Source organism: Aspergillus mulundensis (genome assembly GCF_003369625.1).
Source record: "Aspergillus mulundensis strain DSM 5745 chromosome Unknown scaffold_5, whole genome shotgun sequence".
NCBI lineage: Eukaryota > Fungi > Ascomycota > Eurotiomycetes > Eurotiales > Aspergillaceae > Aspergillus > Aspergillus mulundensis.
Genome location: NW_020797893.1, coordinates 906,586 through 929,971, shown reverse-complemented (window position 1 = coordinate 929,971; position 23,386 = coordinate 906,586). Strand labels below are relative to the sequence as shown.

General features: G+C 50.3%; 8 protein-coding genes across 8 annotated transcripts; 5 read left to right on the top strand and 3 right to left on the bottom strand.

Moving 5' to 3' along the window:
- Nucleotides 1–488: 488 nt before the first annotated feature.
- On the bottom strand, nt 489–2,809 carry DSM5745_05651 (RFX family transcription factor; the record flags this gene model as incomplete). Its single annotated transcript, XM_026747667.1, has 3 exons — nt 489–2,025; nt 2,079–2,396; nt 2,448–2,809. The coding sequence occupies 3 exons, from the start codon at nt 2,807–2,809 to the stop codon at nt 489–491; spliced, it is 2,217 nt and encodes a 738-aa protein (XP_026603499.1).
- A 1,441-nt stretch (nt 2,810–4,250) lies between these two features.
- Nucleotides 4,251–5,618, bottom strand: DSM5745_05650 (succinate--CoA ligase (GDP-forming) subunit alpha; the record flags this gene model as incomplete). The annotated part of the gene is made up of 7 exons (XM_026747666.1): nt 4,251–4,751; nt 4,808–4,890; nt 4,952–4,977; nt 5,042–5,104; nt 5,164–5,290; nt 5,365–5,393; nt 5,458–5,618. 7 exons carry the CDS (start codon nt 5,616–5,618, stop codon nt 4,251–4,253), a joined length of 990 nt encoding a protein of 329 aa, XP_026603498.1.
- Nucleotides 5,619–6,007: 389 nt separating this feature from the next.
- DSM5745_05649 (Elongator subunit ELP3) lies at nt 6,008–7,787 on the top strand (the record flags this gene model as incomplete). Its single annotated transcript, XM_026747665.1, has 2 exons — nt 6,008–6,308; nt 6,361–7,787. The coding sequence occupies 2 exons, from the start codon at nt 6,008–6,010 to the stop codon at nt 7,785–7,787; spliced, it is 1,728 nt and encodes a 575-aa protein (XP_026603497.1).
- A 650-nt stretch (nt 7,788–8,437) lies between these two features.
- Nucleotides 8,438–9,159, top strand: DSM5745_05648 (uncharacterized protein; the record flags this gene model as incomplete). Its single annotated transcript, XM_026747664.1, has 4 exons — nt 8,438–8,475; nt 8,539–8,596; nt 8,716–8,808; nt 9,139–9,159. The coding sequence occupies 4 exons, from the start codon at nt 8,438–8,440 to the stop codon at nt 9,157–9,159; spliced, it is 210 nt and encodes a 69-aa protein (XP_026603496.1).
- Nucleotides 9,160–9,435: 276 nt separating this feature from the next.
- DSM5745_05647 (1-(5-phosphoribosyl)-5- ((5-phosphoribosylamino)methylideneamino)imidazole-4-carboxamide isomerase HIS6) lies at nt 9,436–10,410 on the bottom strand (the record flags this gene model as incomplete). The annotated part of the gene is made up of 3 exons (XM_026747663.1): nt 9,436–9,719; nt 9,817–10,003; nt 10,111–10,410. The coding sequence occupies 3 exons, from the start codon at nt 10,408–10,410 to the stop codon at nt 9,436–9,438; spliced, it is 771 nt and encodes a 256-aa protein (XP_026603495.1).
- A 234-nt stretch (nt 10,411–10,644) lies between these two features.
- Nucleotides 10,645–11,594, top strand: DSM5745_05646 (uncharacterized protein; the record flags this gene model as incomplete). Its single annotated transcript, XM_026747662.1, has 2 exons — nt 10,645–11,004; nt 11,061–11,594. The coding sequence occupies 2 exons, from the start codon at nt 10,645–10,647 to the stop codon at nt 11,592–11,594; spliced, it is 894 nt and encodes a 297-aa protein (XP_026603494.1).
- A 5,929-nt stretch (nt 11,595–17,523) lies between these two features.
- Nucleotides 17,524–19,856, top strand: steA (sexual development transcription factor SteA; the record flags this gene model as incomplete). The annotated part of the gene is made up of 5 exons (XM_026747661.1): nt 17,524–17,623; nt 17,683–17,782; nt 17,838–19,364; nt 19,474–19,557; nt 19,613–19,856. The coding sequence occupies 5 exons, from the start codon at nt 17,524–17,526 to the stop codon at nt 19,854–19,856; spliced, it is 2,055 nt and encodes a 684-aa protein (XP_026603493.1).
- Nucleotides 19,857–20,952: 1,096 nt separating this feature from the next.
- Nucleotides 20,953–23,064, top strand: DSM5745_05644 (putative sucrose transporter; the record flags this gene model as incomplete). Its single annotated transcript, XM_026747660.1, has 4 exons — nt 20,953–21,143; nt 21,243–21,282; nt 21,350–21,671; nt 21,725–23,064. 4 exons carry the CDS (start codon nt 20,953–20,955, stop codon nt 23,062–23,064), a joined length of 1,893 nt encoding a protein of 630 aa, XP_026603492.1.
- Between the last annotated feature and the right edge of the window lie 322 nt (nt 23,065–23,386).

Sequence of the window (23,386 nt, the reverse complement as noted above, 5' to 3'; positions counted from 1 at the left end):
AGCTTCATCAAAATACATTAAAAATCCCTTCCAGCCCATGATAGCTAGGTATTTGCTGCAAGAACAGAATGTCATGAACAAAAAAAAAACATGGTCATTGAACAAGCTGATAGTCAGACCCAGGCGCCGATGCAATCCAATGTGAATGAATATCTACACAAACGACATTCCTCGTAAGCAAACAAAATAAGCAAAAGCGGGATCAAACAAAAACCGTCCAGCGTACCGAGACGGATTCAACCACGATATTAGATGTGTGCGTCTGTCAGCCAAAATAAAGCATCAAACTGCCATGCTGTTAGTCGTTTTGTCCTGGTCGATGCTATCGTTTCTCGTCTCTCGTGCAATGATAATCCAACGCCGAAACATTCCATATGTACCAACCAAAAGCAAAACTCCTGAAAAGGTTTTCACCCCAACTCCAGTCCTCAAAAGGCAGATTTTTGTTATTTCCAGAATGCGGGGGCCTGACTCCCATGGAGGCAGAGCTAGATGACGATGACATCGCCTTCAGCATCTGCGGGGTCGGAGGCCATCATATCGCCGTATTTTCCCACGGTCATCAACATTGAGTCATCGTCAAGATCAATAGCGCTGTCATCGTGATTCGGCGCATGGAATGTTGTTAGGTTTTCGGAAATATCAGAAGGCTTCTCATCTTCGATGTGGTTTGGATTCGTTTCGGCTCCCATCCGCTTCTGGTCTAATGAGGCGCCATTGTGCGCATCTGACGTTGTAGGTGACTCGTTATCGACGGCTTTGGGGGAATCCTTCAGGACAAGAGCTGCCGGACCCGACTGGTCAGAATCTAGGCCTGCATTTTGCAAAGTGCTTGGTGTATAATGCATGAATCCACCCTTCTCCGCCTGCCATAACATCATCTCATGAAAGAATACCTTGGTCATCCACCAGGCACTAAAACTTTGGGCTCCTCCCAGGGTCAAACGGTGTAGTATGCAATCCCACAACGCATCCACTCGTTCAATGATGCACTGTGTGCGATGCTGAGGAAAGATATGCGCGAGGTTCAAGATGAAGGAGATCCACTTGTCTGGGAAGTTGTATTCGTCGCCCACAGACTCTTCGACGGGGAATTTATGTGGTTCAGGGCTACCTTCCATATCAGGCTGGGAGAAGAATGGATTCGAAGCAGCAGGGTTTAGATCTGCGACAGGCGTAAGAAGGGCGCGGAGATCATGCTTCAGTATTCGTTCCGTAGCCTGCTCTGCACAGCTAGGAATATTCGCCCTGGTGGTCATTTCCTTGGGGTCAACCAGTGTTGTAAAGTCGAGCCACATTTGATTCCTATTGTCGGGGTGGCACAGCCACGCGGCAGCGGCGTTAGCAGACTGGTTCACATCAAGCATATGTTTCAGAAGGTTGCAAAATATGTGCGCTGGTATTAATCTCGCAATGGAGACGTGTACAGGCTGGGTCTTGAATGTTTCGGCAATGTGCGTTGTAAGTCGTTGGGATATTGAGCTAAACGCATCCAAAACCAGTTTCGGGACAACTTGTGTAGTAAGAGGTGCCACAAATGCAATCATCTTCTGGTACATCAGCCAGTCGCACTCCTTAATCCAAGGTGCAAGGTTGGGGTGTGTCAACAATTTCTGAACCGGGACGGTCAGGGTGCCATGGAACGCAGAGAAGAATCTTAGCAGATTGCGCTCCTTGCAATACCGGAAACTATCAATGACTGAGATACAGTGTGAACGGTAGAGAGCAGCAAGAGCCGCCGCCACTTTGGAGTCCGTTCCTTCGGGGAGGTAACCACTGATATCAGGTAGTTGCAGGGAATCAGTATCGACCGAGGAACTATCCGTGGTTGGCAATTGAAGCATTTGGTGTATCAATTTTCCGGAATGGCTGGCGACGTTCTCAAGCGTGATCACTTCGGCCTGCGAAGAAGCCAGACAACCGCAGCCTGATATTGCCCTATCAACCGAAATCTTCGGAGTGAATGATGTGGTAGGCGATGGAAATAGTGCTGTGTCTGCTGTGGGCTGCGGTAATACACTGGCTCTATAAGGTATATGAGTCCCCGACGCGACTGGACATGGCAAAGGTTCACTTACGCTCTATGCATCTCATTCCCGTTCAGACCCTCTACAGTACCTGTCGCCGTGGCTTCATGAGAGGGTAACTGCGTGGTTGGTGCGGACTGCTTCTGCTGCTTCTCTTCGATCACGGTCAAATCGACGTAGTGATACTTTGATTCTCCCCTTACACCTAGTCGTCGCGTCTGTACATTCGGGAATATGATTCGAACGAGTTTTCCGAAAGATGCTGGATTCAAGACCGAGACTCGTTCAGTTCCACATTTCTCGGCGTAACAGCAGTAAACACGATCTCTACGGACAGAGCCTGTGCTTTTTCTGCAGTTCTCCTTCAACCTATGGCGCGTAAGAAGTGGCGGGACAGAACACGGGGCATCTGAAACTTACCAGATCATCGCGAAAACTTGCTTGACCTTTTCTGCTTTGCCACCAGCCCCTTCATGTTTGAGGACTTCCGCCGCCATTTGCTTCAAAGTATAACCTTCATACTGTCGTAGAAGCTTGCGCAACTCATTATCGTTGGCGAGGGACGAACTAGAGCCCTTCTTTTTCTTGAGACCCGCTTCAGAAGTGTCGTGATCATCAAGGACATGTTCCGGTAAGTGATTCTCAATTCCACTGTCGTACATGTTCTGATATTGGGGGATTGGCGCATTTGACAACCCGTGCGGTAATCCGGATGATAATGAATGGTGCGAGAGATGATGGCCATGGACAGCATGGTTCGGAAACTCGTCGGCTCTCGGCATGGCAGAGTGATGGGTGTCTTGCATAGGGTCTAATGAGGTTCCATTTACCTGGTGCGACAATTGCTGACCAAACCGAATTATAATATCCTCCGGATTGCTGCCAAAAAGATTGGACCCTGCAGACGATTGCGTCGGCATAAACTGGGAGAAGCCATCGGTAAGTTGCTGATCTTGGGTCTGCTGGGTTGTAGTTGAATGGATACTGGCAGTCGAGCCTCTCGATCTCGGGCGACGGCTGTTCCTGGATATTACTGTTTCGGAGCGCGATCTCATGAGATCTGCAGTGCCGGGACGACTATGAGAAATGGCAATTTGGGTAGATTGAGAGGCTGCACTAGAAGACAGAGAAGCTGCGCGACCTGGTGTCACCGCGGGTCAGCGACGCTTAAGTAGAGATCAATTCTATCCGGGATAACATCGGATGACTAGAAGCGAAGCAGGTACTCTGCAGGGAAATGCAACGCCTTACCAAGCTCGGGAGGCATCTTCCTTTTCCAGAAGCTATCGCACACAGGACGTCGGATAGTGGTGTTGCTTGGGGATCACTCGTTGCTAGGTGCAAAACAGTGGGTAACCACGGGCAATAATAATAGGTTTAATAGCGCCCGTCTGTTTTGATCCTTCTTTCAGAGCCGACTCCAGTGCCACCGCCAGGATATTACCTCAGACAGAATAAAAACACAGGGATTAAAGCACTCCGATATATGCTAGTCGACGACACACTCTGTCAGGGCGCCAGGCTCATGGCGTTTTGGGGCTGGATTGGTGATGCTCGAGGCAGGCGGGAATGGGAATAAACAAGAGTCGCTCGTTTCTGAAGCAACGAGGACAGTGCCTGGTCACGTGAGTACTATGGAAGGTAAAGAGCCTCACTCATTCTCAGCCCTTGAACCCAACGTCATTGTTTAGGCATCATTGCTGCACCCTTTGGCTGCATATGGTGTATAAGCACATTATTTAATAGTCACTTTGTTGATACAACCATGGCTTATGGCAACTATTAATGCAGAAATAGTTGTTATTAGTAAACATGTAGACGATATATTGAGTGTGAATCAAACCGTAATGGGTTGACAATTAATGAGATCTCCAGTTGATGAAGTGTTAATAGTGGTATACCGAAAGCAAGCGCCTCCCCGTAGCTGTCATAACTGGTATCAGATTTCGAGTCTGTAAAATGCAAAACAAGATATTCAAAATTTACACAGGGAAACCAATTACTTCCTACCGCCTCTCTAAACATATGAAATGACAAGGACAGGAAAAGTACAGAGGAGCTCCAAGAAAACTTCAAAGGGAGTGCGGGAATCTAGCAGAAAGCAGGAGATATCAATCATCGCCTCGATGTTCCAACGGCGACTTTGATCGTCAACCGAGCATCAAGACGGCGACCCGCACAACCTCCTGCCGTAATATAAAATGAAGTTGCTCGTAATCAAGTTTAAACCAAGTCTCGCTTGACGAATTCGGCGAGCAGCGACTTGCCAAGAGCAGCCGGGCTACGCTCAACGACAACACCAGCGCTCTCAAGAGCAGAGATCTTGGAGTCGGCACCACCCTTGCCACCGCTGACGATAGCACCGGCGTGGCCCATACGGCGGCCGGGAGGAGCACTGATACCGGCAATGAAACCAACGGCTGGCTTGTTGTGCTTGTTGTTGGCCTTGAAGAACTCGGCAGCGTCCTCCTCAGCGCTACCACCGATCTCACCGATCATGATGATACCATCGGTCTCCTCATCCTCGAGGAAGATGCGCAGGCAGTCAATGAAGTTGGTACCAGAGAAGGGGTCACCACCAATACCAACAACGAGAGATTGACCGAGGCCAGCCTGAGTGGTCTGGTTCACGGCCTCGTATGTAAGAGTACCAGAACGAGAAACAATACCGACGCGGCCACGCTTGTGGATGAAGCCAGGCATGATGCCGATCTTGCATTGACCCTGTATCACGTTATCAGTAAGATGCTCTTATGTACTAGGCAAGCACTGAGACTTACGGGAGCAATGATACCAGGGCAGTTAGGCCCAACCAGACGGGTCTTGTTCTGAGTCTTCAGGATATCGGTAATACGAACCATGTCTAGCATGGTTTCGTTAGTTTAAGAGTGAACGATACATGCGAGCTATGGCTGTTGTCATACCGTGCTGGGGGATACCCTCGGTGATACTATGAAATACCAGCACCGTTAATGACATAGATACGCTTTTCCCAAAGATATGGCGAGACTTACCAGACGACCAGAGGCACTTCGGCCTCGATGGCCTCCTCGATACCCTTGGCAGCGAGAGGAGGACTAAATTCCAAGCATCAGCGCTGACTTCTCATGCAGTCTGGAGTTCACTCAAGGCATACGGAACGAAGATGGCGGAAGCAGTGGCACCGGTCTCCTTAACAGCGTCGCTAACATTGGCGAAAACTGGGAGGTCTAGATGTGTAGAACCGGCCTTCTTGGGGTTGGTACCGCCGACAACCTTGGTACCTAGAAGGCGTGAGTGTCCGTTTCAAGAACGACGCAGCGCGCATAACTGCTCTAAAAGGTATGGTAGTATATACCGTAGGCGATGGCCTGTTCAGCGTGGAAACTATCGGCGCATATCAGCATCATGTATAGCTGTTAATCCCGCAGATTCCGGGAAAAGCACGCACGTTCCCTGCTTTCCGGTGAAACCCTGGAAGAGGACCTTGGTATCGGCATTGATGCGAAGGTTGTTGACGGTCTCGGCGTAAGGACCGGGAGTGTATGCGCGGCGCTGGGTGGCAGCAGCGTTGCGAAGGGCAGAGGCCGCGTTCCGGCGAAAGGCTTGCATGGCGACTGACGGACGGGAATGAAGGGAAAAAGACGGGAAGCAAGAAGAGAGGGGAGATTGCACCGTTAGACGGGCAAGTTGACAGTCAAAGGTATTAAAGAGGAGGGGGTAGTGGAAAGAAAGGATAGCAGTAGAGAGCGAGCAGCAATCGATGTTTGAGACACGGGTTTGGCTATTTGTTCGGGAGAAAGCTTTAAGCGGTCCGATTCATCGCGGGCGGTCGACCTTGATTTTTCTTCCGCTATCAGTGGCCGATGCGGGCTACCACTTCAAACCACCATCACTACTGCTGGTATTCAACATTTTGATACAGTTCAATCGCTGCCCCAGCTATCCTTCTGTTTCTCGACCAGCATCCCCTCGTATGCTGCGCGAGGAAGCCTCTCATCATGGCTACTATGACAATGACCGCCCCGCCGCCACCCAAATCTAAGAAGAATTCTAAGCTGCCACCGGAAAATGAACGGTATATGAGGGCATGCTCTGATATAGCGAACGCTCTGATCCAGGAGTATGAATCGCAAAAGGACCCGACGCAGCCCAAGAGGGACATCAACCTCAACAAGTTACGGGGTCAAATGGCAAAAAAGCATAGCTTGGCCAGCCAGCCGCCTCTGACGGCCATCATCTCCGCCGTCCCTGAGCACTATAAGAAATACATTCTGCCAAAGTTGATTGCGAAGCCGATCAGTATGTATTCGTTGTTCCATAGCCAAGGCGCTTTGCTTATACATGCTTTTAGGAACGTCATCTGGTATCGCCGTTGTTGCTGTGATGAGCAAACCCCACCGTTGCCCTCATATCGCCTACACCGGAAATATTTGTGTCTACTGCCCCGGCGGTCCCGATTCCGACTTCGAATATTCGACGCAATCCTATACCGGTTATGAGCCTACATCAATGCGAGCAATCCGCGCGCGATACGATCCGTTCGAGCAGGCGAGAGGAAGAGTGGATCAGATCAAGTCTCTTGGCCACAGTGTCGACAAGGTCGAATACATTATCATGGGAGGGACGTTCATGTCTTTACCCGCAGAATATCGAGATACCTTTGTCGCTCAACTTCACAATGCGCTCAGTGGTTATCAGACGGACAATGTTGACGAGGCAGTCCAGGCGGGAGAAATGAGTAACATAAAGTGCGTTGGAATCACCATTGAAACTCGTCCGGACTATTGCCTGGACACGCATTTGAGTAGCATGCTTCGCTACGGATGCACGAGACTCGAGATTGGAGTTCAAAGTCTGTACGAGGACGTTGCGAGAGATACGAACCGCGGCCACACGGTCGCAGCAGTTGCGGAAACTTTCAAGCTTGCGAAAGATGCCGGATTTAAGGTGGTCAGTCATATGATGCCTGATTTGCCTAATGTCGGCATGGAGCGCGATCTTTTCCAGTTTGAAGAATATTTCGAGAACCCGGCTTTCCGGACTGATGGCTTGAAGATTTACCCCACACTTGTCATCCGCGGTACCGGTTTGTACGAGCTCTGGAGAACAGGTCGTTACAAGAACTATACCCCTAATGCGCTAGTCGACCTTGTTGCCCGTATCCTTGCACTCGTCCCACCTTGGACCCGTATCTACCGCGTTCAGCGAGATATCCCCATGCCGCTGGTTACGTCGGGTGTCGAGAATGGAAATTTGCGGGAGCTGGCTCTAGCGCGCATGAAAGATTTCGGCACAACATGTCGAGACGTTCGTACTCGTGAGGTCGGTATCAATGAGGTCAAGAACAAGATTCGCCCGTCTCAAATTGAGCTTATTCGTCGTGACTATACGGCCAACGGGGGCTGGGAGACGTTCCTCGCCTACGAAGATCCGAAGCAGGACATCCTGATTGGTCTTTTGCGTCTGCGCAAATGCAGTCCTACGCACACATTCCGTCCCGAATTTACGGGGCAGCAAACCAGTATCATCCGTGAACTTCACGTGTACGGCTCTGCAGTTCCGCTCCATGGACGTGACCCGCGCAAATTTCAACATCGGGGTTTCGGAACCTTGTTGATGGAGGAGGCCGAGCGAATCGCCCGAGAGGAGCACGGCAGTACAAAGATCAGCGTTATTTCGGGCGTTGGAGTTCGCAGTTACTACGCTCGTCTTGGATATACATTGGATGGTCCCTACATGTCTAAAATGTTGGAGCCGTTTGAAGGGGAGGAACTCTGAACGTATGAGGAAGGCCGAAGCTATTTCTATTTATGATTGATGATACCTCAGGCAGGAAGGCAGATTCAAAAGTTCTGTTTCAAGACTGGTTGGCGTTCTATGGAGTGGTCTCTGGTTATGATTTCGGTGATGTTGAGTATCCACAGCGATGCGCTCAGAGCAGGCTAGAGTTCGCCTGTTTGTACATAAATTTCGAAGGGTTCATGACTCGATATACTTCCAAGGTCCTTGGGACTCTTTGATAGAAACATCATTTGGGCAAGGAGCATAATTGAACAATGCTACCTGATGTCACGAACACGACTACAATCCATGATTAGGACTCCTGAGTATCACTACTGAGTAGATTGCTTTTGCATACTCTTAAGCCGGGCATATAGAGTGCCCCCCGGGCCAGGCCTGAGCCAAGAGTGCGGACGCTAAATGCGGCTAGACTCCTCACATGGAGCTTCACAAGTTACAACAGCCAGACTGTTGATCAAGTTAGACATCACCATTCTAGATTGTTATCTCTCCTTTCTTATTCTCCTTCGACACTGGACTTGCGCACCGTCAAAGTATTCTGTCCCGACTACTGCTGCATCAAGCGTGTCTTCGCCAGACCAACCTCCTTTCACCTATCCTACTTCAGCGAAGCAACACCCAGCACAATGAAGCCCGTTGTATCTGTGATGAACGCATGGGCCTGGTATGATCCTTCATCGAAGCGATATCGTTGATTATAGCGTGTTATGAGTACTGAGTTCCACAGCGTGGTCATCTCCCTCTTCGGTATCGTCATCCTCTCCGTCCTTGGATCGCTATTCAAGGTGCGTTGATTGCAGCCTTTCTCCTTCGTCCCTCGTCTCGATTTGCATCAACTATATCTCCCCAATCATCGTGCAAGCTGTGAATATGACTCCCAACCACTGACAAATCGCACAAACAGAGTGAACACCACGGTTTTACCGGCTCAGATGGTGAACCGGAAGACGGCGGAGCGGTCGCCGCCTCGATCTTTACTGCTGTTATAGTTTACGCCGTACGTTGCATCTCTGTTCTCTCTGTGACAAATTCGAACCATATCTACAGGCACATAATAGGTCGGAGGGTTGAATCAAGCTGACCGCGGATATTGCAGGGATTCTTCGTTTTCTGTGCCTTCCAGGCTTATCTGCACATGCGGGCCCGTCGGGGCGGAGCTATATCGCTGAGCTAGGCGCTTTTCTTTTGTTTTCGGTGTTCCTTAGGCATTTGATTAATCTGGATAGCGAGCATGGGATTTCGGCATATGCTTGACGGGGGCGCGCGTGCGAGCGCTGTTGGAGCCTGATATCGCTTCTTTGATGGACGTGGCTGATTCCCTCACTAGATGGGCCTCAAAGTCAACTAACGCATAGACTCCGACGTGGCTCAATTCCCTAATCGGCCATCAAATGTCTGCCGATCCGGTCCGGCGTATGGAGAAGCGTTTCTTTCTAAACGACAGCTGGTATGCTCTTGTATCGGGCCGGCTTGCTTCGTGCGCCGTATGTATATATTGTTTTGGCTTCGATAGAATTATTCAAACCGTTATGAAACATCAAGAATTCAATCCAGTCTGTTCTATACAGACCGGCACCATTATATATAACCTGAAGCATGACTACTCCACTCTTGCCTGCTTAACTCAAAGCTCTTTATTCCACTTTACGCACTCTTCAAACGTCACACCGTTGCCTCCGAAGATATCCAACGCACTCCCTATCGTCAAATCGACCTTCCCCCGACTACTAGCATGCACCTTCTTCAAGTCTTCCAGACTCCGTGCTCCACCCGCATACGTAACCGGTATCGAACACCACTCCGCGAGCTTCGAGACCAGCTCCTCGTCAATTCCCTGCTGCAGACCCTCCACGTCTGCGGCATGAATAAGGAATTCGGAGCAGTACGGTTCGAGGAGAGATATTGATTCTATGTGGTGCTGTTAGTGCGCGACCTCTTTAACCTAATGGGGAAGATGCATGGCCTTTCGCCCTCCGCAATGGGAACTGAAACTGATTCCACTTACCTTGATTCACCTCCATCTCGGTGATAGTCTGCCAGCGGTTCATAGCCACGAACCACGTATCGCCCTTTCGGCGACAGCTCAAGTCAAGGACTAGTTTCGACTTGTCACCGCCCAGTGCAGCAAGAACGGCCTGTAGCCGTTCGAGAGAGAATTGGCCCTCTGGGAAGAGAAATGATGTGATGATAACCTGTATACTGGTAAATATATATCCATGAGACCAATAGGTTCCTTGCGTCTAATGCTGGCACCATAGAACTTGGAATGCTCCAAATCCATGCGATTAGGCAAACTCACCTTCTCAGCGCCCTGCTCAATCCAATACTGTGCATTCTTATCCGTGATGCCCCCAGCAACTTGCAAGCCCCCGGGCCAGGTCCTAAGCGCCTCCTTCGCTGCGTCGTCATTGCCAGGCCCTAGCTTGACGACATGCCCACCCCGGAGATTATGTTGCTTGTATAAGCCCGCATAGTGGCCTGCTGGGAGCTTGGAAACGTAATTTGTCTTGAGATCTGACTCGATGTTGCTTAGAGTGCCGCCGACGATCTGCTTGACTTGCCCTGAGTGGAGGTCGATGCAGGGACGAAATTGGGTCATTTTGCGCTTTTAGGTTCCCCTTCCTTCTAGTAATCTGTCTCTGTTCAATTGTTCAATTGCAATTTTGTCTTTGGTGAGGGGTTACTTCTAAGGCTTAACTAAAACCCCCCTCCAAGCGGGCGATAAGCGGGTTCTTACTATCGCACGTGACTATATCGGGAAAAAAAGTTGCCTATGACCGTTTTTCCTTGATCAACTCTCCCTACAACGGAACTACGACTCCATATTTCAGAGATGATTGGCAAACGGAAAAGGGATATCTCCGCGGTGTCAAGGCCAAAGAAGGGTGGTAACCGTGAGGAATCTCCGGTCGCGCCCGAACCAAGCGCTCAAGACAAACTCCGCAAATTCTTCGAAGCCCAATTTCAGCCTCTAGATGTTAAAGCGCGCACTGCCGAGGACGAATCTGAAGTGGAATTCGACGACGACGACGAGTATGATGGAGATAGCCAAGAAGAAGAGTCTGGGTCCGAGTCCGAATGGAGCGGTCTTGAAGAAGAGAAGGAGAACGCTCCGGTTGAAGTAGTCGAGTATCAGGCTCCTTCTCGCCCTACTGGAGACATCATAGACAAGAGAGCTCGAAAGGCGTTTATGGTAGGCATGAAGTGACTCGTGCGCGCAATTGGTTCATGCTAATACTGGCTTAACAGACATCGAAACCACCTTCATTCGATATAGACTTAACTACTACGGAGCTCTCAAAGAAAGCCGTGGACGACGAAGAAGACAAAGATGTTGAGTCGCTCAATTTGAAGAATGATCTTGCGCTCCAGCGACTGCTGAAAGAGTCCCATCTCTTGGAGTCAGCTTCGGATCTTGCGCCGACAGGCAAGAACCGGCACAAGGCACTCGATCTGAGAATGCAAGAGCTTGGGGCTAAGAGCTCACTTTACCACCAGAAGAACATGCCATCATCAATGCGAAAGGGAATCAAAGCTAAGGCTGTTTCAAAGGAAGACAAGCGGCGCCGGGAGGCTCGAGAGAACGGGATCATCCTCGAGAAGCCCGCGCCCAAGAAGCAGATTAGTGGTGGGCGGCGGGAACGAGGGGTTGGGGGCCCTTCGATCGGAAAATTTGCAGGTGGAACCCTGAATCTGAGCAAACGGGACGTTGCGCACGTCCAAGCATCACGACGAGGAGGCGGAAAGTCCAGAGGCCGAGGGAAGACCAGAGGCCGACGATAGAACACCTGGCGATTGGTCTACGCGACGGAGTGTTCTGAAGCCCGTATGCGCGGTTAACCTTACTCGCCACCGCAAGCTGGTCTCGAACGGTCGAACTGATCAAGCTGGTGCTCAGTGCAGCCTCACCTAGGCTATCTCTTCTTTTCCCGCATGAGGCAACCCGGTGCCTCTTCTCCACTGGCATTTCCACGTCTCAGTCTGTAACAAGACGTGTGCTGACTTGAGCAACGATCCACGGAAGGGTCTTTGTCAAAGCTGTTCTGGGGGACATCTGATTCTGAGCTCGATTTCGATCGCGGATCAAATCACCTATTCTGATGCCAAGCCGAACCTCTGGTACCTGGAAAACGGAACCTGAAACTTAGCCTCTTCCACATGGGTCTAACCTTAAGGCCCGCCCCCAGCCTCGTTCTGGTTTAGCGCCAACACAAGCGTACCGTTCCAGAAAGAGCCAAATCTCCGACGGCGCTAATGTTTGAGATTTTTGGCCTGGCCTGACGTGCTTCCCTGCTTCGGAATCCCTCGTCGTTTGAAGTGGACATGGCCGTAGACTTAGTTCCTTGAACTGCCTTCATAGAATTTAGTGAACGATCTAATGCCAGGGCGAGTCATGGGCTATGAACAGGGGATTCAGTTCTTTTGTCTTCTACTCGCTTTCACGTCCCATTGATGCTGCCATCTGCTATGGTCGTTTAATCCGATGGCGGTAGCATGTATCATGACAAGGTAAATCGTTTTCAAACCTAAGTGCTTCATCGCGATCCTTTGGATAGACTGCGTATTCAGCCTGTCAAGCATCTCGAACATCGATACCATCCGCTCAAGCTGCCACAAAGCCATCAGGTCTATCGAGTCAGGAACGTGGAGCAGACTTCCTTTCTAGAATCCAAGCACTTTTAGCTGTCCATCATTTGGAATTCAATAGCCCATCCATGACATCGGAAGCGGGGAAAGACGTGGCTAGGATTTTGGAGTCGTTACGCGCAATGACACCTTGTTATCTCAACGGTGGGATTATACTTCGTCATAGGTAGATACGGTTCGGCCATCCAGAGCGGTTTTCCGGAGTCAAAGCTCCAGCTGAGCCCTGCATGTATCAAATGAGGATGAATGAGGATTTATCTGCCGTTTCAGGTTCTGCTAGTCACCCCCCCTAAGTGTATAGATGATGCCACCGGTACTCATCCGCACCTCTGGGTACGGAGCAGTGACAGTCAAGTTCCATGCAGCAGAGCGCTGTTCTTCAAGACCCAAAGGCAAGCGGGGTAGGCAATCGTGGATCAGCACGACGAATTCCTGCATTAGCAAGGTGCAAGGGCCTGTCAGAACTCAGAAGGATTGACAGGCGGCGCCGTCGCCGTCGGTTGCATACGGCCATGGTGCAGCCTCTTTGACTTCGAAACCTGGATACCCTGGACTGGCGGTTGCATACGAAGCAACTGTATAGACATCACAGATGGTCTACGCTGTAGCCACAATTAGTGCTGTATTGCTTGGCTTTTTTTGCGCGTTGCTTTCGTGGGAAGAGCCCGCCCCGGAGTTCTTGGAGCCGGTTTTTTGGTACTCCACACTAGCATGACTGTAGTAGGAAGTACATACTGGAGAACGTACTCTAATAATAATAGCCAGCGATCAAGGTTAGTGAACAGAATTGCGCTCTCCGGGCACCTTGCCGAGGGTGTTTCGTTAACAGCTCGGATATGTTCGGCCAAAAGACGCCACAGTCGATATATCCGGGTGTTCCGAGAAGCTCATCTGCCAGTGCCAGGTGACTTCTTGGAATGGTGGATAGTTGGGATATGGATTCCACTGAGAGACGGACTAGACTAGATAGTCGAGTCGCGCCAGAAAGTATAGCAATTATAGCGATTAAGCGAAGACGCCAGGTTCTGGACAGATCTAAAAAGACAAACTTGCGGGGAAACTTCTCTTGAAAATCCATGGGAACTGAATCCCGGGAGACGCGTAGAGCATTATACGGACTCAAGAAACGCCATGTTATAGTCTTCTTCTCGGTTGCTGGATTGACAGTCTGATGTCCCTTCAGATGTTCCCCGCACACATGAAGTGCAGTAGTTGCCGTGGTTGTATGTATGTCCAGTATCCACTCGTTACAGAGTGTGCATAGCTGTTGCTGTACCCTATAGGTCACAGCGCAAGATTTATTCGGAAAAGTCGAGGACCGTGGAAGCGGAAAAGAGGAGGCTGGGACTGGTGGGAATCCTTGAGCCTTGAGGTGCAAATATGTCATCTTCTATTGTTAGTAAGAACGGACCATGGTCGTATAAGGTGGATATGATGTCGTCCCTAGAACTTCGTCGGGATGTTCTAGATGGTTTCAGGCAGGGCGATCAAACCAGGTCTCGTGCACGGCCAATTGTTTCGAGCTGCAAGATTTCAAATATTCCCCACCGGGCTTGCATAAGGCGTTGAGATGAAAACATATTCCGCCTACCTAGCTATAGCGAGTCAGATACCGGACTACGCGACTCGCGGGGCTTGCGTGTTAGGTTTGTCCCTGAAAACCTGCCCCTGAAAGTAAACAAAGCAAAATAGTTAGTAGATGCTGTGCAGCCTTTTCAGTGAGCACCCTTTGTGTGTACGAGGACAGGCTACAGCTGAAGGCATTCAAGACAAGCAATAGCGGGTATCTTGGGCTCCAATAATTCGCTGGGCAAATCGTCGGAGAATTGATGCTATGGAGAAAGTTCCAGGATTTGTTCTCCGGCTCTTACGAAATGCTCGGATTTCCTCTTCCCTCGCGAGTCTCGACCATCATTATTCCCACTCTTCAATTCCAATTCCTAGAGGCTAGAGTACTCAGTGGGCCGTACTGAATACGGAGACTAAGATGACCTTTCTAGGGCTAATCTGGGAAGTACTAACGTAGTGTAGGGCTATCGGCTCCGAAGACAGCCCGAATTGTTATGACGATGCTCTGTCGATCCAGAGGACTCGAATCAGGTTGAAGATTCCTCGAGCCACTGCTCAAGATGGCCTGACTCTTTTAACTTTGCTCGAGCAGCTCGACAGTCCTGCGGCTCCTGCCATCTGCAAATGGGTGAAAAGGGGCTATATGGCCCACCGTGAGCATGCGCCGCCTGTGAAGACCATGCCAGAGATCCTTGATTAGCCGCCGCAAAGGGTCACTCTGCATGCAGAATGGGCGATGGATCAATTCTTGCTCTTCGTACGGAGTGCCGTCTCCAAGGAATTAACATATTCCACGGCTATCATCATACTACTCCGTTCCGGTTATCAGAAGAAGGACGGCCGCCGTTGAGAAAACGGCTTCACTTGTACATACAATCACAACCACCAGAGTTTAACGTCTTGAGGACCTGATACCGGGTATGAAGATCATGCTCCGTAGCTGGAGATGACCTGTCCCCCGGGAATTCAGATCGGTCACATCTGGACAAGATCTGGAGGAGATCTTGAAGGGTCCGAGTAGTCCTGTAATAATGAGATTCAACTGTCGAGCTATACCGGATCTGAGGTGTGTAACGGGTTAACAACCGCTAACATGATGATTGCAAGCAGTGATCGAAGTGGCGGTAGTGATATTGTACGATGCGTCTATTTTTAGTCTTCTCAAGCATGAAGATAGCTCGAGTCAGTCATCGGCCCCATGGTGAGGACGAGCATCCTTTTGAATATGACCGCCCGTAAAAGCTCCCAAGTTCTTACTCTGGCACCGAGCAAGCAGCCGTTCGTGCAACGGCCCTCCAGAGCAGGCCTGCTTCAGCCTTGGTCCAGATTTCGGCTTCAATGCTTGCTGGCTTCGACGACGGTACTTCGAGATGCTGTTCACAGGATACACGACAGTATCCATGCCAAAACGAGTAAGAGAAGGGAAGACGTGGATATCACGGATCGGAGGATATGGCAAGGATCGAATGGCCGAGAGCGCAGATGACCCATCGGATTCGTCGGTGGATATGGAGTCATGGACAGGGCCTTGAAGGACAGGGGCCACCGCGAAGAAGCATGAGCACTCGTTGATTGGGCACAGGTAAGCGCTCAACACTGAAACAAGGGGTAAATACTTCACGATTCTTTCCGGCGCCAGTTTGATGATGTTTGCGCTGCCTTGGCATGTTTGGCTCCACCAGAGCTCGACTCCTGACTCGCACTCGATTTCTTGGCACTCAATCTAGCCGCTGAATACCAACTCCCCCATTTGCCTGTGCTCTGACTGGAGTCTGGAGTATCATAGGTGTCTGTATTGACAAATAATCAGAAGAATGTCCTGGGCTTCGACTCTTGTTGCAAATACAACCGCCCTGAGCCTCGAGACTCAGCATATTTACCACTACTTGTTGGTTTCGAGTACTGAAGTCTGAGTGCTCTGCTAGGCATGATGGGCCGCTTGAGGAACGTGCTTGAAGCAGTAAGTGCGCTGTCGATCCGGGCGTAGCTCTACGGCACAACGACCTTTAACGGTGACTAAACGGTCAAAAAGTGATTGTCATTGTGTCGAATTCTCAGGCCTTCCAGAAGGGCATCTAATCTCCGCAAGGTCTGTGATTGTGCTCTGATTCCTCATTTTCCAATTGCCTATACGCTCTCGAAATTGGTGCTTTGACTGCTTTCACCTTGAAAATAGCTACAGTGTTCTTTAAGCTATGTATAGTGCCCCTTTCACGACTCGACGACTCGAAGACTCGAGGAGCCACTGTCTCCGTATAGCTTCCTCATGCTCCGGAGCATGCTGGAGGCATTCTAACCCAACAAGGAGGAGAATCCGACAGTAACTCGGTGTGGTAGCCGGCTCAGTTAACAGATCTGCTCAATATTCTTCAAATCAGAATGACTTCAGTTGTTGATGGACCCGAAAGGGGGCCCACTAACTCTGTGATCCATCCGTAGTACGTGACAGCGCCTTACCAAAGTATCTTACAATGGCCTTCTATTCCCGGTTATTTGGAAGAGGTCCTGGTATGGGCCTGTATCGGTCTCTAGCTGCTCCGCTTTTCCTTGCTCCAGACTGCCCAGTCCTCGGACGGCCTCTTTTTGCTGTGCGCCTTCAATAGCCCAGCCTCTGCAGCGGCCATCACCTGAGCCAGCCAGAGAGAAAGCGAGCCTGAAGAAGATACGATCCATCGTCCCCGTGGCTTCTGCTCCCTGAACTCTTCTTTGGTTCGGACCCCTCAGCATTAATCACGACTGGCTGGTTCAGATTATCATAATCATTCATTATTATTTATTTTATTTTTATTTATCCTTTCTGCATTATTATTAGCATCTGGCTCTAGTCCCAAATAATAATAACAAGGCTTATTATTATTCCTCTCGTCCCCCCCCGGCTTCCAAACCGACTCTCTCAACACTCTGAAAAAGCAAGTCTTCCTTCAGTCCATCTCTTCTCTCTCTCCTCCCCTCCTCTGCCCCCATCCCATCGCGACTTGCCGCCATCCGTTCTCCTTCTCATCCCTTCGTTTCAATTCAATTTCGCCGTGCGAGCTCTTCAAAGAGAATTGGAAACGGGCTGGCCCAGTTCATTCTCTACCCCTTCTTTTATCTATCCTTTTGTCGTGTCGCAGCTCTTTGTGATCGAAGCTATTACCGGCGTCAGTCTCTAACAATACATCTTCTGCAGGAGGCTGGTTCCTCGGATTGTGTTTGAATATAGCCTCTGCATTTCCTCCAGCGATCGCTGTTTCTTATACAACATCTCATCATCGCCGTATAAAACGTTTTTCGTTTTGCCTAATATACAACTGTCCTTCGAGAACCTATTACTATTGACGACTTGAGACGACGGAGTACCTAACCTGACGTATGTTTTGTCCTGGTGTTACTCGGTCCACCCGTCGCGAGCTGCTAGTTGGCTGCGCTGGCACGGTTGATGGCCTTATGGTCGTTACTTGCTCTAACGCTTCTCTTGTTTTAGGTCGCGACTATGTACCCTCAACACGGTGCCCCGATGGCGCCCCCTCAGAAGCCAGAGACCTTCATGCTTTCAAACGAAGCGCAACAGAGCCTGCCTCACGATGCGCAAGTTGCACTTCAACAAGTCGATAATTGTAAGAGGGACTTCTCTTAACTTAACGCTCTCGCCGTCATCCGACTAACTGTGATCAAGTGAAATACTTCCTTCTTTCGGCGCCAGTAGACTGGCAGCCAGACCAGCTCATCCGGAGATTCCTTCTCCCGACTGGCGATTACATCTCTTGTGTACTTTGGTTAGTGTACCTGTCAAACGTACTTTCTTCGTGTCCTGTTAACCTTCATCTCTAGGAGCAACCTTTTCCACATCTCAGGAACAGACATCGTTCGCTGCCTTGCTTTCAGATTCCAAGCCTTTGGACGCCCTGTCAAAAATTCAAAGAAGTTCGAGGAGGGTATCTTTTCCGACCTGCGAAACCTGAAGGCTGGGACAGATGCTACACTCGAAGAACCGAAAAGCCCATTTCTCGATTTCCTCTACAAGAACAACTGCATCCGTACTCAGAAAAAGCAGAAGGTCTTCTACTGGTACAGTGTGCCCCACGACCGGCTATTTCTCGATGCGTTGGAGCGTGATTTAAAGAGGGAGAAGATGGGCCAGGAAGCCACCACCGTCGCAGTTAGCGAGCCTGCTCTGTCTTTTGAGTTTGATTCGTCTCAGTCGCTGTACGAGCAACTCACAAAGGCACAACAAGCGAATTCATCATCGTTTGCTGCACACGCAAGTACGACATATGGCCAATCTGCATCCCCAGTCGTTCGGACCGTTGACGCAATGCCTCCTCCTCAGATGGCTCCCCAGATGGCTCCGCCGTCGATCCCCCTTCTCACGGACGAATCGGTCAATCACCAGATGTACACATCGATTCCGATGCCCAACCCTCTAACTCAGAACCTTATTAAACGCGAGGCGGATTACGGCACGATCCAGTACGATCGCAACGGAATGCCCATTTCTCGCATCCACCAGCGCCACTCTTCAATGCCCACATTTGTCGAATACTCGCCGGCGCCGTCATTTGTCTCGTCGCAGTATGAGGATTACAGCAACCGCGGCTTATCGTTCGAGCCTGTTACACCCCCGCAACACACTTCTCACATGGGGGCAGAGCCTGCTTACATTGCCAACGAAGACACGGGCTTGTACACCGCAATCCCCGAAATGTCTACCGGGGCGGGTTTCAACCCTATGATGCACCTTCCGCCATCTAACCTCGCAAGTGCGCATTTTCCTACACCGGCTCGGACTTTCCACTCCAATGTTTACTCTGTTCTAGAAGGGTCGCCCACTTACAAGCAACGTCGGCGTCGATCCTCCATCCCACCCGGCGCCGCCCACCCTGTGACTACTGGCACCCACTCGCCTGCCCCTGCTCTCTCGTATGCGGCCCATAGGCCGAGTGACCTGCGACGCTCTGTTTCCAGCTCCGTTGCTCCAGGTGAGACGGATGATGCGCGCCATGAGTCGTTGCACCGTTCCCTTACTGGGGCTTACGGTGCTGCAGCTCTACCCCAAAAGAACTTGATGCAGGAAATGTCGCGAAACGGCACACCTCTTTCCAATGTGGATGAACACCGCGAGCAGAGCTCCATGCCCCTTGCCCACGCCGATGATCTGTCAGCTCTCCCCACAAACGGAACCATGGAAACAACTGTCCACAACAGTATCGGACACAAGGGCGACCGATATGCAACTGGACCCGTTCGCCGCGCCCGAAGTGCAACCATGATGGAACTTGGCCCTTACCCACAGAAGTCTCATTCTTGCCCGATTCCTTCCTGTGGCCGACTTTTCAAGAGATTAGAGCACCTGAAACGGTAAGTTATACACCACTGCTACCTTGCAATATGATTGGTTTTCACTTCCCATGACATTATGCGGGTTTGTCACAATCTCCCTAGCCGCCCGCTGACTCTTAGCTTTCAGGCATGTGAGGACCCACACTCAAGAGCGACCATACCCTTGCCCTTATTGCAACAAGGCATTTTCTAGGTCTGATAACCTAGCTCAGTAAGTCTCCACCGCCTTTCGAACTCAGTATCGTCTTCCTTACAAAGTATTCTAGGCACCGCCGCATCCACGAGGCTCAGCAGGACGGTCACCCGATAGTCCACGAGGATGATCTGGAAAACGATGACAATGAGTCTGATTCTCAAGACGAGGACGAGACACCATCTGAATCTGTCCACGCCATACCCGGTGTCCACGGAATGACGACCATGCCATCATCCATGGCTCTCCAACCTACAATGGGTACAATGATGGGACCTCACATGATCGCTCCCCAACTTTTGCAACAACACATCTAGTGGGGTTGCGATTTCCACTTATCGTGGCTGCATTTTTCAATGTTCTAATATGGCTATGTTCATACTATACGTACCTAATGTTTTGCGGCTTTTCTTGAGGGGTTATGTCCTTTTGGTGTTACGTCTTCAACATACCCTCTATGACCGGGCAGATTTAGTGGTCTGCCCTTGGCGCCCATGCCTTTTTGCTTCAATTTGTTGTTTGCGTCCAGACCCGGCGTATTCTTTATGCGGTCTATATTTGGGTTGCGACATCCGTGCATGGGCCTGTCTCATAGTACCTCCGCTTGCTTTTTGTGCTATTTGTGTATTGTTTTGTTTGTCATCTCCTTTTGTCTCCCATTTCCTTTGTCCAAGGGTTTGTTGGAAATCTCGGGTTGATATGCTTTGAAAAGGACAAGGGGGATCAAATGCGGAATATACCACGACACGCAAGCTTTGATAAGCAAAGATTCAGTCTAGCGGCAGCATGAGGCTGTCGAGAGACTTGTTTAAGCCAGAGGAGCCTGGGGCTTCTCGCTGAAACTGCTTTCTATTTCCGATTGATAGACATTTCCGATTTACGAAGTTTTTATGTGTGAAAGGTGGGATGGATCCGGTCGTGTACGTACATAGCAACAAACTAAGTCAATAGATATTCGTGTATTTTATTCCATGTCGTTTTCTGGATTCCCGTGCCGTATACTGGTAGGGTAGGGTGACGCTGGCTCTGCCTGGAGCAAACGTCATACACGTGACTGGCGTCCTGTCACACGACATCATCGCTGGGCTTCCTTCAATCAGCGCCATTACTCCGTATTATTTTGCAGTCCGGTGCCTTGCTTGCCCAGCTTGATCGAGATCTTGCGCCTGATATCTGCGCGATTTGGCCTTGATATAAACAACGAAAGACGCATGTTTTCACCCGCATCGATGCACACTAGACATACACTGCTCTAAAGAGCTCCTACGCACGCGTCTCCACTAGATCAGGGATATCCCGGTTGGATGTATTACCTCGCGATCTTCGACCACGACCTCTGATATATGGTCGCTGGACCCTGGCTGTTGATTCTCTTGTCCGACACACAGTTTACAAAAAGATCTTGCGCCGAGTATGGCGGCGATGGACCGAGCTGCCGACGAGACTTCCCCTTTGGTGGGAGCAAGAACTTCTGACGATGCTGACGTGGACTCGATAACCTTTGTGAACGGCTCTGGAAGCATCACTGGAACTGAAGATTCTCCTGAGAGGCCTGAGACGAAGAGCAGTTGGTATCTGTTCCTCTTGACTCTGAGTATCGGCGGGTACGTAATTTCTATGTTTAGCTTGACGGGCCCAACATTCCTGGTCTATACTAGTCTACTAGACCATTCGTAATGGCCAGAACTGATTTGATATTTTAGGCTTCAGGTTGTGTGGTCAGTTGAGCTATCAAGTGGCTCGGTAAGTGCAATCTTCGATGTTGGATGTCGTCGATTCACGATAGCTGCTGACCCGGCTTTGCATGTAGCCCTACCTTCTGTCACTTGGAATGAGCAAAGCTCTTCTTGCCTTTGTTTGGATTGCAGGCCCGATTACTGGGACCTTGGTGCAGCCGTACATTGGGATCCGCAGCGATAACTGCCGTATATCATGGGGTAAGAGGAAGCCCTTCATGGTAGTTGGAGGCGCAGTGACGATTGCGACTCTTCTTGCGCTTGCTTGGGTTAAAGAGGCCGTGGGCGGTATCTTCGCGGTCTTCGGCGGAGACTCAAAGTCAGAGGGAGCGAAGATAACGGTCATTGTTGTTGCCACCATGATTATGTGGTGTTTAGATTTTGCGATAAATACTGGTAAGCATGTCTGCTCGCACTGTTTGATAGAACTTGAGACTAACGGCATATAGTCCAGGCTGGCATTCGGTGCTTCATTGTGGATAATGCCCCGGCGCATCAGCAGGAGTCTGCTAATGCTTGGGCCAGCCGAATGACCGGCGTAGGGAATATCATCGGATATATTCTCGGATATATCAACCTACCAAAGTTATTCCCGTTTCTAGGACACACCCGGTTTCAGATCCTGTGTGCCTTGTCATCGATTTCGCTAGTCGTGACTCTCCTGATCAGTTGCTCATATATCCAGGAACGTGACCCCCGTTTAGACGGGCCGCCACCATCAGGAAGCATGGGTGTGGTTGGCTTTTTCAAGCAAGTCTTTAAATCGATCAAACATCTACCACCTCAAGCTACCAAGGTCTGCGAAGTGCAGATTGCTGCATGGATAGCATGGTTTCCATTTCTCTTCTACGCAACGACGTACATCGGCCAGCTCTACGTCAATCCTATTTTTGACAAACACCCAGATCTTTCAGATTCTGATATCGACAAGGCGTGGGAAAAGGCGACAAGGGTTGGAACATTGGCCCTTCTTATATATGCATTGGTCTCGTTTATTGCCAATATAGCCCTTCCCGTTTTCGTTGTCCCGACATACAAGCCCGTGATCTCTGACGACATCAGTGAGACGGGCATTCGACACGAGGCAGAGCCTTGTCTAAGAGTCGAAAGGCAATCCAGCACAGATATCGAAGTAGGGCTGGTCTCGGAGCTCCACCCGGAGGTCTTTCGCGGCAAAGCACGGCGTTCAGCAAAGCGCAAGGCGTGGTTGTCGAAGTTGCAGATTCCTGGTCTCACCTTGCGTCGGACTTGGCTTCTTTCGCAGATGCTCTTCGCCCTGTGTATGTTCAGCACGTTCTTCATCAGCTCAGTTGCTGCTGCAACAATAGTAGTCGGTCTAATCGGCATATCATGGGCCCTGACGCTATGGGCGCCATTTGCTTTGATCTCTGCCGAGGTGGCGACTCTACAAGAAGAGCGCCGAGTCCGACGCCGCAGGTCAGAAATGGTGACGTTTGATGAGCAAGCATCAGCTCGCCGAGATCGCGGTGCAAATGAGAATGAGAATGAAGGAGAGACTGGCTCCTCAAGGTCTCCGAAAGCAGCGGAAGACGAAGATCTGGCACAGGCGGGAATTGTCCTTGGGCTTCATAATGTAGCCGTGTCATCACCGCAGGTTCTATCGAGCCTGATTTGCAGTGCCATCTTCAAAGCATTCCAAAAACCACGGGGAGAGCCTTACGATGACAGTGTGGGATGGGTTCTGCGGTTTGGTGGGTGTGCTGCACTGCTGGCGGCTTGGTTGACCAGCCGACTTTCGGAGGGAACGACGGGGAAGAGACAGAAATAGCTATAATGATAAGATTATATACCGCCGTTCACATGTGTGGCCTGGCGTCGAGGATAGGTTCTGGCGTTCTGCCTTTATGTCTCAGAATAGACTCCGTAGCACATTCCGACTGATAAGGATGGAACGAGTTCCACCATGGTCAACAAAGAGAGCCGCTTCAGCCCTACCATAGGTCCCAGGTCCTGATCTCAATCCCAATTAGTAGCGGACCAGGCTTGGAATATGGAACCCATTAGGAAACAATAATAGATGAATAGCGAGCCGGCGCTTAGCGGAGTGATAAGATGAAGATCGCGCGGCCTTGCGCGTCGTGGCTGCGGAC